Raw genomic sequence first — 14756 nt, forward strand, 5'->3', positions numbered from 1 at the left:
CCATCTGAGGAGATGCCGTCGGGTGTGGAAGACAGCACGCTCTGCTCTCCTCAAGGTCCGGACGTGGGCGAAGAGCTATGCAGATCGCCGACGAGCCCCGGCCCCAGCTTACCAACTCGGGCAGGAGGTGTGGCTCTCAACCAAAAACATTCCTCTGCAAACGGACTCCCCTAAGTTGACAGACCGGTACATCGGACCCTTTCCAATCACCAAGATCATCAGTCCCGCCGCAGTGAAGCTTCAACTCCCAGCTTCAATGCGGATACACCCAGTTTTCCATGTCTCTAGAATCAAACCACACCACACCTTGGACCTCTGCCCCCCTGGACCAGCGCCACCTCCTGCAGCATCATTGACGGCAAGCCGGCCTGGACTGTAAAAACACTGCTGGACATGCGTCGGAAGGGTCGGGGCTTCCAGTATCTGGTGGATTGGGAGGGTTACGGACCAGAAGAGCGCTCCTGGGTGAAGAGGAGCTTCATCGTGGATCTCGCCCTCCTGGCAGACTTCTACCAGCGACACCCCGACAAGCCGGGTCGGGCGCCAGGAGGCGCCAGTTGAGGGGGGGGGGTCCTGTTGTGTGGGCCACCCGAAGAGGAGGTACTGCTGGCTCACCACCAGAGGGTGTCCTGCCTGTTGTCGGGTTTCAGGCACCAGAGGGCGCAGTTGCCGCAGGAAATCCACCAGGAGCCCGGAGCTGACAGCTGTCATTCATCACATCATCACCACCACCCATAAAAGCCTGGGAGAGACATCAGGACTCTGCCGAGCTATCAGCTTACCCTGAAGGTAAACCAACTCAGCCGTTCTATGCCGTACGCTCACATTTTTGCATCTGAGCTTTTTGCAGTCGTTAACCTTTTGTACACTTGCAGCTTGTAGCCGAGTTTGTGGAAGTTGGAGGAGTTGGCGTCTCCACTCCTCACTTCAGACTTGATTAAGTGATACATAAGGCACTGCACGTACTCTGTGTTCCTGTGTTTGGAGGTGGAGGTTTTCCCCCAGAAAGGAACTGTATTTTCAGCTGACTTGTTTGCTGGGTGTTCACACACAGGTCTCCATTGGCGGTGGAACATCGTGGGTTCCGGCTCTTCTCTGGTTAGGCGTCTCCTACCCTCGGGCCTGCCCATGCGTCATCTTTGGTTATATTGATATTGACAGACTAAAAGCATATTTTGACCTGTTGTGCACATTTGCAGCAATAAATTGTATTTATTGGATTCTCTATTGGCCGTTCATTTACGCCCCCTAGTGTGGGTCCGTGTATTTCACTTTCTACAACACCAATAATGGTGATTAAATTAGCCAGCATATCATTTTTCTTCATATGTCTGTTCTGCAGCTCATACAGACTGTGCAGGCCTTCCCAAATAGTCATTTCATTGAAAGCCTTAAGGACAAGTTGGAACATGTCCTGCCTGTTAAACAATTTCTCACATACTCACTCCACTGAAAGCCATCAAAAGCCGCCTGGATTTTACAAATGGTTATCAACACGGAGGTGTTTTTCCTGTGCCGCCGCACCGCGCCGGCTGCGTCCCGACGTCTTTCATTAAAAAAATCTCCTTTAACAGTGGAATATCCGGATAAAATGCTGAAACCGACTTCTTCTGAAACTTCTCTGTTCTCTCACGACGTCCTGGATCAATAGTGGAGGACCGAAATTGTCAAAAATAAATTAATAAATAAATGAAAAAAATATATCACAAAAAGTGAAAATAAAAAAAAAACTGTAAAAAAGAAATTAATAAATAAATGAAAAAAATAAAAAGGTGAAAATAAAAACAAAGTTATAAAAATAAAAAGACAAAAATAAAATAAAAAATATATATTAATGGAAATAAAAGCATTAATAATTAAATATGTACAAAAATAAAGATTTTAAAAAGTTTAAATGAATTAAAAATAAATAAAAATGTTAAAAAATAAAAAATGAATAGAAAATGAAATATGGAAATAAAAAATATATAGAAATGGAATTAAATATAAATAAATCAATAAAAGGACTTGGTTGTTATATTTCTTTTTTTTTCATGCGATCAGCATGAAATTCGTGAAGAAAAGCAATTCAAATGAGGGGGCGGTCCTAAGTGTGTCTTGAGTTGGACTATTCGCCTATTGGTCAATCACATACTAGTGCAGAAATCGACTAGTCTCCTGCCAAACAACCGGAAAGAGGAAGAACAGCGGGACAGTGAATCATGGCGGAGTTCACGAGGAGGTCAGTGTCCGAGCTTCTCCGGGATGCTGCCAATCATCTCGATGACTTGGAAAGTCAAGGTAAGGCTTAGATAATAGATAACAGATGCGTTTTGATTTTATTTACGTCCAGTCGAGATGTGTTGACTCCGTCTTTACTTTCTGTTCCACTAGCTTCCACTATGGGACAGGCTCAGGGAGCTGATGGAAGGCGGGGAACAGGTAAGTTTGCTAACAAAACATTTATCGCCCTGGGGTTTCGTTTCCTCAAGGCCCATTGAGGTGTGGGGCTTTCATGTATAATGTTGGTGCAATATATAATATGCAATATCATAAAGTTCAAACTCAAAACAATACGTCATTTTGGTAGTCTTGACTAGTTACGCAGAGTCATGGTTAGCTACGTGACGCTAAATTGTAGCTAATCTTGTACATTTTTACCCTGGCGCTCTGTACCCATCCACAGTGCATGTTGAAGGTTGAACCCTTATATTAAAGCTTAAGGAAGACGGCTGTATTGATGATTACTTTTATCTGTCAAAATTGCAAATAAGAGAAAATAATTGGGACAGTAAGAAGTTTACATTTTGTTTGACATACTACATTATAAAATACATCCAGATTTATAGTAATGCACAGATTATACATTTATACAGGTAGTTGAGGCTGTTGAGCATGTTGACCAAAATTAGTAACCTAATTCAGGCGGTGTATCAACTGCGTGGTCCGCTAAGCAGCTGGGTCTTTGCGCAACAACACATCGGAACATACATTTTACTATGTATTGAATTAGCCAACAACGCATGTGCTTGAACATAAAAGTACAGTATATTTGCCCCTATTGCCATAGAAACTTTAGTGAAAGTAATATAAACTCGCAGTAGCTTCAGCATGGCCCAGCTTAAGGCAGGGTTATTGAAGTTATGGATGTATTGTAGAGATTGGAAAACGGCAGTGCAGAGTTAATCTACACTACATCCACTCACACAAGTGTGTAGGCAGTACGGATGGCAGTCATATGATTTTGTGTGTAACATTGTCCCTGAAAGGTTGGGCGCACTGGTGCAATAAAGTGTTTAAGTGAAAGAGTAAAGCACTGTCATGTATTTCATTGGCACAAATCTGCTTAATTTTCCGCAGAGATGTAGTTGTAGATATGAACAGCATGGTCAATGAGCTGTACTCAAGCTCAATATACCAATTTTTTCTGTACTTTTTCTAATTATTCACAGCCATTGCCATACCAGGAACTCAGCCCATCGGCCAACACCACCCTGTTGATGGTAAGCTAAGATAGGTTTGGAATACAGGAATTTTAATATCTGATGGCCATATCCAATTATACAGAATTTAAGGCTGTCTTGATGTTAGACATAACTTCAAATTGTTTTAATTAATTGTTTTATTGCTGCCTCATTGTATTTTTGTAGCTGAAGTTTCAAGGCTGTTTTCATACAACCGTGCGAGGCCAAGGCAGCCAGCTAGGCCACAACCAAGGCAGCCAAGATTGACCTTCACTAGGTATTCTCATCAGTTTTGCTGCCTGGCAAAAAAAGACTCCCTGCTTGTACTAACTCGCTGCGAGAAGGACTGCCTCCAGCGAGCAGGGCTGGGTGCAGCTCGCCCGAGCTTCCATTGTAAGTTATGTAATTTTGTGGCATTTTTAGACTGGTCTTATCGACAGAATTAAGATATACTTTAGTTTTTACAAGATTTACCGGATCTCTACAGTATACAGGGATTTGTTTATAAGAACTTTGGTCTTTATTTCTTAGGTGACCCATCCAGCTCGGCTCACTTCCAGGAAGTACTTCTCTCAACCTACCCCAAGTTAAGGGATGCGGGGGGGTTTGAGCTGCTAAAGATAAGGGGAAGTACAAGAAACCGCCAGTTGACTCCTCTACCTTGTCCCAATACGGGGTACACAGTCAACTATCTCAGAGATCCAAGCCTGGGAATCAACACAACAACCATCTATATTCGCCCTCTCCAGCGCAACTTGAACATGGAGCAGGTAATGCATACATTTTCCATAAAATCTGGTTTCTCTCTGCATCGTCACATTTTTAATTTTATGCTGTTTATATTCAATTTTGGCTATAAAAGGCTTTGCAGCTTTGGAATTCACAGGCTGTTGATAACAGGAAATATGTTTTATGGAAACAATTTTCCATAAAATCTGTGTTTTTACACTCTGGGGTGTTTTATTTCTTTGTGCACAGGAAGCAAGTGATGTGAGGGCTGACAATGGACCTCAGACTAGATGTATTTTCTGTGGAGAGGAGTTTCCATTTACAGAAATACGGCAGCACAATGTGGCTTGTGCAAGGTATTGACAAAAGACTTTTATATAGTCTTAATGATGATGATTCTTTGTCAGCTGTCATGTTTTAACCCTGGTGGTGTATTTATTATGTGCATGTAAGTTTGCACAATAACTTGAGGCTCTAAATATCTAATTTTTTCCAATGCAAAAAAGAATGTATACCAATGCAGTTCATAAAGGTAACTGGATAAAGTGTCTGTATGCGTTAGCGTGCTACTTCACTAACCACCAAACCTTATTTGCATGCTTTGAAGTCAGTCACAGGGTGTGAATGAGGCTAGACCTGGACCCAGCAGGACAGATGCCTTGACCTCAGATGAGGTTGTGCTTTTGCCTGAGGACAGTGTAGACGCAGGTTCAGCTCAGGGTTTGTATTTGGTGTTCTTTCCACATAATGTTTGAATGACAAGTTCCACCTATAGCAACACCTCTAATAACCAACATATGGCCAGGTCTCTCTTGGAAAAGTTATGTCAATCTCATTGAGTGTTTTACCTGATTAAATAAAGGAAATGAATAAATATGAAATAATATCCTATTGTATGGATAAAAAAAAATAGATTTTGTGGACATAATGCAATACCCCTTTTTCAGGTAATGTTCAATATGCTCAAGTATTTATCTAGTATTCTAATATTTTTCTATGATCTCATCAGAAGCAGGCGTATCACATCAGGACGTCCCATCAAGTGGTCCTGTTCATCCAGTAGATGGTAAGCCCAACAAAACTGATTTCATGATTTGCTTAAATTATCAATTTTCGCACCTATTGTCCATCACAAATCAAGCCACCAATATCACAATAATCATTGACATTTTCTCTAGAGAAGCAATGAAGTATGAATATTTAAGGGGCATAAGCCTAACACCATTATTTTATTGGTAATGATGCAGCATTAATCCTGGAAATATGTCTTATCATTTGCAGTCTAAATATCCCAAACTGACAAACAAAACATAAAAGTTATTTAGTGGAGTTAGTTAAGCAACATTGACATTAATGTCCTGACACTTAAATGTGTTCTTTAGCTTGGATTACAGAGCTGGATCCCATCAAGGCAGCACAACTGTTCACCCATGTCACTCGTGAGGCCCACAGAGATGGCGACCCCTTGTCGTTGAATCTTAATCTGCAGGATTCAGTGGAGGACAGGAACAGGGCTATTATATCTTTTTATAAGAGGCCGCATGTGCAGTGGGCGAATCAACTGCAATGTAAACTCACAGGTACAGGTCAAGTGTGTTCATATAATGTGTTCACAAGTAACCACAGCTAACCTAATAGCTGTACATGCATGATCAGAAAAAACACCAATTTTGTTATGATGAGAATTACTCCTCAGATTGTGGACCAGCATTATCCAACTGTCTTTGTATACTTTCTTTATTCTTCTCATTTCTGAGTGTTTGTATTCAGACTATTCTAGAAACTGAAACGTTCTATGACCCCTGTAATTATGGCCTGTCTCATCTCATTGTGCAAGATGATGCTGCCATTGGTGAGGGGGTCAACAGGTACGTCCTGTCTACTGTCACGGGCCACCTGCAGTCTGGATTTATGCTAGATGAAGCAAAGGGTAAGAGACAGATTTTCTTTCAAGTTATCCTATCAAATCGTATGAAGCCTTTTTACATGGCTGGATTTCTGTTTTTTTTTTTTCTTTCTATATCTCAGGAGTGAAGACTTTGCTCTTTGAAGGTGAACAGGACCACCTGTTACCATCCACCTCCTGGGAACTCCAGGAGAGCGACATGTTTGTGGTGGCAGGCCGTATTTTGGGTCATTGTTTTTTAAACGATGGCCCACGTCTATACGGCTTAAGCCCCGCTATAATTCATGTCCTCTTTGGTGGGTTGCCAGAGACGACAACCCTAACAACCCAGGACTGTGTGGATCAGGATGTCCGTGAAGTTGTCACCTTGGTTTGTACATTTTCTATTTGTTTAGATAACCATGGGTCAATTTTTTTTTTTCTCAAGTTCTTATGAATAATAATTATTCAATGTGATCAGTGTTTTCGGGGGGGGGGGGGGGGGGGAGTAGTTCAAGTTGTTACAGGAATTTTTATGCATACTGTCCCCCCCCCCCCCTCTCTCTCTCACACTCACTCACACTCACTCACACACACATATACATCTCAGCCCAGAGCAGCAGCAAAAGACACCACTGGCTTTCAACGGTCAAGTTTACACAACTCAATTCGGTGGTTGTGGTAGGATACGGTCAGCTTGGTTAGTTTTTTGAGGAGTATTTGTTTGGTCCGGTAATGTGTAGGAATAGTTGAATTTGAATAGTTGAATTCCAATTGCTGAATAGGTTTTTAACTAACATTATGACCATTAGTTTAAATTTAAGTTGACTTATCTGACAATAACTGACTTATAATGAATTTCCCGATAATCAAATTAAAAAAATTTAGCCACTACATTTGACTAAAGGTAAAGAATATCCTTTCTCCATTTAAACCTTTCAATTTAGATTATGAGAGCATAACTTGGATATACATATTCATAGATAATTTTAATAAGGAAATTTTACAAAGGTTTTAAATGAAATAAGTTTAGATTTTAGCAACACATTTTACTGTGTAATGCCTTTAAAAAACTAGATCTTTCTAACCAGATATTAAGATTTTTTACCTTTTTAAACTCCATTCTATTTAAATGGAAAAGTAAATATTTAGACTAGAATCTTAACTTTTAGTAAGCTTTTAACTTAAGTTAGAAACTATTCAAATCAGATCTTTAACTTTTATCTTAGATTGGTAAACTTCTACTTAGTTTGTAAGTTTATACCTTAAAGTTTACAAAAGCAGTACTTTTAACATAAACCAACCTATGAAATGGTCAATTTTTGTCCTACCAGTGGTGTCTTTTGCTGCTGCTCTGGGCTGGGATGTGTGTGATTTGAAGTGACCAGGTGTGCTGTATTTGAGTGTGTGTGTGTGTGTGTGTGTGTGTGTGTGTGTGTGTGTGTGTGTGTGTGTGTGTGTGTGTGTGTGTGTGTGTGTGTGTGTGTGTGTGTGTGTGTGTGTGTGTGTGTGTGTGTGTGAGAGAGAGAGAGAGAGTGAAGGAGGGGAGGAAGGTAAGAGAGAGGAAGAGAGGTTCAGTCCAGTCTCCAGTAGGTGTCAGTCTAAACTTGTCACATTCAATTGTTTGGATACCTAGTTCTCATATTAATAATTCTCATTGTGTTAAAGGTATTGGAGAGGATTTTTTTCCCCCCGAAATATAGTTGCCAGATTTACATAAAATAATGACATGGTCCTCAATAAATGACAGCCTTGTGCACTATGATTAAGATAAATATTAGCTAAGACAAATTTGACAGTAGGCCGCCATATTTGTTTTCCCCACGTCACAGTCCTAGAATCAATCAATCAATCAATCAATCAATTTTTTTTATATAGCGCCAAATCACAACAAACAGTTGCCCCAAGGCGCTTTATATTGTAAGGCAAGGCCATACAATAATTATGTAAAACCCCAACGGTCAAAACGACCCCCTGTGAGCAAGCACTTGGCTACAGTGGGAAGGAAAAACTCCCTTTTAACAGGAAGAAACCTCCAGCAGAACCAGGCTCAGGGAGGGGCAGTCTTCTGCTGGGACTGGTTGGGGCTGAGGGAGAGAACCAGGAAAAAGACATGCTGTGGAGGGGAGCAGAGATCGATCACTAATGATTAAATGCAGAGTGGTGCATACAGAGCAAAAAGAGAAAGAAACAGTGCATCATGGGAACCCCCCAGCAGTCTACGTCTATAGCAGCATAACTAAGGGATGGTTCAGGGTCACCTGATCCAGCCCTAACTATAAGCTTTAGCAAAAAGGAAAGTTTTAAGCCTAATTATAAAAGTAGAGAGGGTGTCTGTCTCCCTGATCTGAATTGGGAGCTGGTTCCACAGGAGAGGAGCCTGAAAGCTGAAGCATGCATTGCATGAACACAAACATGGCGAGGCCCATCTCTACAAACCGTTTGTGTTCTCACAATGCATTCTGGGAGTGTGATGCCATAGAACAAACATGGTGGCCCACGGCAAATTTTGTTTTATGTAATATTTTTAAAAAATGACACTTAGCACAAAGTTATGGTAACAGTTTTAAATTTAACTTGGTGTTCTTGATCCCTCATTTAAGTATATTATCATTGTCTTTCATTAGTTGGAAGGACATGAGATTCTTCAAGAGGAGGACGAATCAAAGGTGCTTGCTGTAAGCCTGCCCTGGGACCTGCCCTGTGTCACACCGGAAAACAGGTGGTGGCTACGGGACCAAATCCTTATTCATGCTGTAAGTGTCTTCAGAATGAGATGTAAAAACATGAATACATCTAAATGTATAACTGTTATGACGCTGTAATTATTTTAAGTGAAGTTAGTCCTTTACACCCACTGAAGTAAAAATATTAATTCTGCCTGCTTTAAGGTTCTAGGAAGGACCTCCAGGCAGGTCAAGCAGATGAAGAGGGGATTGAAGGAGACGGGAATTTGGGAATTTCTGAGCTCCAGGCCAGATGCGGTGGCCCATTTCTTCCCAAGAGCCTCGGAGACGGAGATGACACCTGAGGTAGAGTAAAACAATGGCTAATTTTATAAATGGATAGTCTTAATATAGGATAATTGCTTGACAAAAGATTTGGCTTGACCTGACCAGGGGAACACTCCCATTTTTTTTCTAGATGATTTTTGATAAGATTGTCTGGCCGGAGGGAGAGAATTTTGATGATGTCTGCACCCTTCAAGAACAGGACAGGGCATTAGAATTTCTCCGACGCTTCATTGAAACAAGTAAGATAATTTAGATTTTTATCCTATCAACTTATTCCATTAAATTGATTGTAATCTGTTTTTCTTAGGCTCCTCCCATGACCTCAAGCTCCTGGTTACCTTCTGGACAGGGTGGGATGTTGTCCCTCAACATCTCTATATTGAAATGGCAGAAATAAGTCTTCCACAATCATCAACCTGTTTTTTTACTTTAAAGCTCCCTAAAGATACAGACAATTTTGCGTTGTTTCACCAAAAATTGATGGCGAGAATCTCAAGTTCCTATGCTGGTTTTGGCCAGTATTAGTGGAAAATGTTATTGTTCAAGACATGGGCATAATGGAAGTTAGCTTAATGGATTTTATTTATTCAGGTTTTAATTTTTACATTAACTGTTCATGTCAATGTTTAAGTTTATGTCCCAAGGCTTAGTTGCATTGTTCTGACTTTGGCTCTGTGCAGAAATAAATTCAGTCTGTCAAGATTACTCTGATGTTTCACTATTTCTGAGGTTGAAACCAATAACTGTTAAACACAATTTAGTCAAACTTCAACATAGGGATGTAGATATTATTTATTCAGCATTACTTATCAGTATTATTCCATATCCACAGTGAATCTATCCCCTGTAAAACCATTAAACCTTTAATATAGGGGAGAGAGATAAGTACACAAATTAGTTGTAAAAAAACTTAACCACATCAGACTCCTACTTCAATGATGACCAGTTATTTGAAGTATGGTGTCAACTGTCTGGGTGTAGACATTCAGCACATTGGAAAAGGGCCCATGGGGATCTGGCAGTTGCTGAATCTCTTCAGGGGTTAAGGCCTGTGGCAGCTGCACTTCAGGTACTGCGACACCTTCATTGTGATGACCATATGGACCCTCCCAGTCAATTCCATATTCCAGGTCTGCCTGAAGGGTAAAAGTAGTACAAATAAATATTGTATCTTGGACACCTACATTGCTTAAGTGTTGATTATAAGAAGGAATGTTTCAGCACAAGACTGAGGAACGGTGTGACTACTTTTCTGAACTCAATTGTTGCAATATTACACTTGTCTTAAAGCTTATTTCTGCCTGAAAAACCAACCTGTTGGGAGTCTTGTCTCTCACGCTCGTTTCGAGTCCATAGCTGAAGAGGGGACTGATTTCGCTCTGTTTGCAGCGAGTGGTGATTCCACCCATTCTTAAAGAACTCAAGGTGACTTTGAATATGTGGCAGAAAGCTCCAGTGTAGTGCATAGATGTGGATCTCATCATCTGGGTTAAGTAGGCCTTGACTCTCCATATTGAAGAAGCAAGAGTAGAAGAGGTCTAAGACTCCCCCAAAGACATCACGCCATAGCCTCTCTATGCTTGAATTAAAAAAGCACACACAAAAACCCTGTAAGCTTTATAAAGCATCAAAGATTATGTAGTGATGTCAAGACATGTGCACATGCTTCTGACTTAATGTCCTGTGTCTTGTTTTTGCAGGCAAGTATGGTATTAGCTTCAGTGTTCTCAACACACAGGCACAAACTAAAAAGGTACACAAGTCACATTGGTGTATTCAATAGCAAAACATAACAGTAACACTGAAACTATACCTTTGGTTGTGTGTACTTCTCCCAGTAATGTGGGAGTTGCGGTTCACTCCTCTGTGTGACACCATGTATCGTGCTACTTCAACATTTTCACCCCCTTTATCAGACCTAACACGAGATGGTACTCCGTATGTTTGGACAGCCTGCATGAAGTTGTTGAGCACGGTTGAGGCACAGTTGTTAGTAGCAGCATGAAGGTAGACAATTAAACAGCTAAAGCCATCAATTCCACCATGGACCACAACTCTCCATCTGTCAAAAACAGTGAAAGAAGCAGGAACACTTTGATCATCATGAGGCACAATGTGAATTAATTTAGATAGGATTTGTGTTGCTGCCTCAGTGATGGTAAAATTTGTAAGTAAGTAAGTAAGTAAGTAAGCTTTATTTATATAGCACTTTTCACAGACCAAGGTCACAAAGTGCTTCACATGATATAAATAGACAATAAAAACAACACATACAAATATAGAACAATAAAATAAATTGACACTAAAATGCCAGTTTAAAAAAATGTGTCTTTAGTTGCTGTCTAAAAACATCCACAGAGTCTAGTGAGCGAAGAGAACAGGGAAGCTCATTCCAGAGGCGAGGTGCCACAGCTTTAAAAGATCTGTCCCCTCGAGTTTTAAAACAAGTTCGGGGAACCATTAGCAGGTTCTGATTGGAAGACCTCAAACTCCTGCTGGAAACATAAGGCTGGATCAGGTCCTTAATGTATTCCGGTGCCTGCCCATGTAGAGCTCTAAAGGTCAGCACGAGGATTTTGTAATTTATCCTGTAAAAAACAGGGAGCCAATGTAAAGACTTGAGGACAGGAGTAATATGCATTCTCCTGTGGGCGCAGGTAAGAAGTCGTGCAGCAGAATTTTGCACTACCTGCAGGCGGGCCAGCTCTTTCTTACTGAGGCATGTAAAGAGACTGTTACAATAATCAAGTCGTGAAGAAACAAATGCATGCACAATCATCTCTAGCTCATTAAAAGCCACCATTTTGCGTAATTTGGAAATGTTTCGAATTTGGAAAAAACAGTTCTTAACGAGCTGCCTGGTGTGATGTTCCAAAGACATCCCTCCATCCAAAATGACACCCAGGTTACGCAGGCTGCCTTTAACAGAGCTGCTCAGATTACCAAGGTGATTCTTAATGACAGACATAGCACTATCTGGAGCTACAATCAATGTCTCAGTCTTATTAGAATTCAACTGCAGGCTGTTTTCAGTAAGCCATTCTGTAATTTTAGTGAGACAACTAATGAGAGAACAAATTTTCTGTGCTTCGGTTGTCTTAAAAGAACAGTACAGCTGCAAGTCATCGGCATACAAATGGTAGGACACATCGCAGAACTGCTGGATCAGCTTACCAAGAGGAAGGATATACAGCAGGAACAAAATCGGACCCAGGACTGAGCCCTGCGGGACACCCCACAAAAGATCAGCAGATTCAGACATCACATTGTTCACAGAAACACTAAAAGTTCTACCAACCAAGTAAGAGCTAAACCACTCTAATACAGGACCTGACATGCCAACTGTATCCCGCAATCTATTAATCAAAATGCCATGGTCAACGGTATCGAATGCAGATGACAGATCTGTTAAGTAACTGTTAAGTTAATATGAACTTGAAGGCAGCAACAAGTTGTACAAAACAGAAACACTGAATTTTGGAGTTCTTATCTTTAAGCTATAATCATATGCATTTAAAAAAAATTAGTCTATGTTTAAGAAGGCTATATAATCTAATGATGTAGCTTTGTGAAATTAATTTTTAAACCTTTTCATGACAATATAATTTGTTTTAAATGTATTTGTATGTACTTCCTAGTTTCCAAACAGCCTTACCTTATGAGTTTATGGTTGCCATCGATATGCCACAGACTGCTGGGACCTGGAACAGAATATCTTCTACGCCTGACAGTGTGCAGTTGAAGTGTGCGGACTATAATTCCTTGTGGATCTATGCGATGCATGGATTCTTGCACACGCCGTCCTCCATGCAAAACAGGAAAACAAGTTGCAGTTTAAAAGGTTGCACTTTAAAAAAATTAAGAAATCATTTCTAGTGGTGAATCAAGCCTCAACTAATTAAAATGGATCAACACTGATGGCTAAGTCATGATTACTCTAAGACTACACAGATTGACAATTGATAAAAAATAAATTAACTTTAGTTGAGTGGTGTCATTAGCAACAAAATTGTGCATTTAGTTGTTTAATGTCAAACTAATTTGCCTGATATTTGTGACAATAAACTGCAGTTTGTTTGTTTGTTTGTTTTTTCAACACTGTCCTTTCTGATCAAACATTTGCTGATGACACTTCATTTAAATCAAAGAAGAGTTTCCTGGATTTACCACATCTATTCTGACTGGATGAAAGCTTTAGTCCAAGTACATCAACTTCATGACTTACAAAGCATTTACTTACTTTGAACCTTTATACCTCGTGCCCGGAGATGTCCAAGCATCATCTTGTATCCTGTATTGGGATGATGACCAAGGATCTCTGTGACAGCTGCATCCAACGTTGTGTTGTCGGTAGAATTATTCACGTCGGAAACCCTAAACACAAAGTTTCATGGTGAACAGGCGCAAAGTTCGCCTTCACGTTAGTCATAACCTCTGCAAAGACAAACTGGTAGTAAGAAGTGTGTGTGTGGGTGGGAGGCATGCCGTATTTGTAACCACCACTGATAATGAAATTATAAAATATGCCACTGTCGAGTTAACTCACCTGATACCCTGCTCCGCCATTCGCCGGTGGAGTGTACTCTCACTTACACCAAGAAGGTGGGAAATTTCGCGGACTGTCAGACCCGAGGACAAGTAGGTCTCCACGGCTTGCATGGAGAGCTCCAGCAATGGGCGACCAACCTGTCCACTGTCACCAGACCTTGCGACTTGAATGTTAAGTTGCTCGACAACTTCGCACAAATTCCTGTAAACTACGGGATCAGCTTCCGAACCTGTTGCATCATGGACGTAAATTAACTGTTCCAATATTGCTTCCACCCGGTACAGGAGGTAATCTGTGGAAACATTATCACTTTCAGCCAACAAACGAAGGTCCCTCGAGATAGTAGTGATATTCACCGCCATTGAAAGCTGTGTTGTGACTTCCTCTTTCCGGTTGTTTGGCAGGAGTACTAGTCGATTTCTGCACTAGTATGTGATTGACCAATAAGCGAATAGTCCAACCCAAAACACACTTAGGACCGCCCCCTCATTTGAATTGTTTTTCTTCACGAATTTCATGCTGATCGCATGAAAAAAAGAAATCTAAGAACCAAGTCCTTTTATTGGTTTATTTATATTTAATTCCATTTATATATAGTTTTTATTTCCATATTTCCTTTTCTATTCATTTTTTATTTTTTAACGTTTTTATTTATTTATTTTTTATTCATTTAAACTTTTAAAAATCTTTATTTTTGTTCAAATTTAATTATTAATGCTTTTATTTCCATTTATATATATTTTTATTTTATTTTTGTCTTTTACTTTTATGACTTTGTTTTTATTTTCACGTTTTAATTTTTTTTCATTTATTTATTTTTTAGAATATTTTTTTTCATTTATTTATTAATTTATTAATTTATTTTTTATTTTTTTCATTTATTTATTAATTTATTTTTGACAATTTCGGTCCTCCATACAATAGAGCCTGAAATGTTGAGGTTTTCAGCTTGAACAGGCTGACGACGGCGGCTGAGAGCGCTGAGCGACGTCTCGCACCGTGGGAAGTCCTTAAAGCGACAGAATCACCTCAAAATCTCTCATCAGCCGCTAAAATTTTCACTGAAAACCAGCTTAATTTTTTCGAACCGTGTCCACTTCGATGTGTCTCACAGGTTTAGAAAAAATTTTGATCAA

The 14756-nt window shown here is 40.1% G+C and overlaps 2 protein-coding genes across 2 annotated transcripts in view; both read right to left on the minus strand.

Moving 5' to 3' along the window:
* The window catches only part of LOC117511751 (probable glutamate receptor), a 114625-nt gene that overhangs the window by 11680 nt on the left and 88189 nt on the right, over positions 1-14756 (minus strand). The window lies entirely within an intron of this gene.
* On the minus strand, positions 9858-14263 carry LOC117511752. Its single transcript, XM_034171650.1, has 5 exons — positions 13312-14263; positions 12727-12874; positions 10885-11133; positions 10386-10650; positions 9858-10207 (listed from the first exon to the last, which is right to left on the minus strand). The coding sequence occupies exons 1-5, from the start codon at positions 13352-13354 to the stop codon at positions 10004-10006; spliced, it is 909 nt and encodes a 302-aa protein (XP_034027541.1). The 5' UTR covers positions 13355-14263; the 3' UTR covers positions 9858-10003.

This window comes from Thalassophryne amazonica, chromosome 6 (assembly GCF_902500255.1).
Source record: "Thalassophryne amazonica chromosome 6, fThaAma1.1, whole genome shotgun sequence".
Taxonomy (NCBI): domain Eukaryota; kingdom Metazoa; phylum Chordata; class Actinopteri; order Batrachoidiformes; family Batrachoididae; genus Thalassophryne; species Thalassophryne amazonica.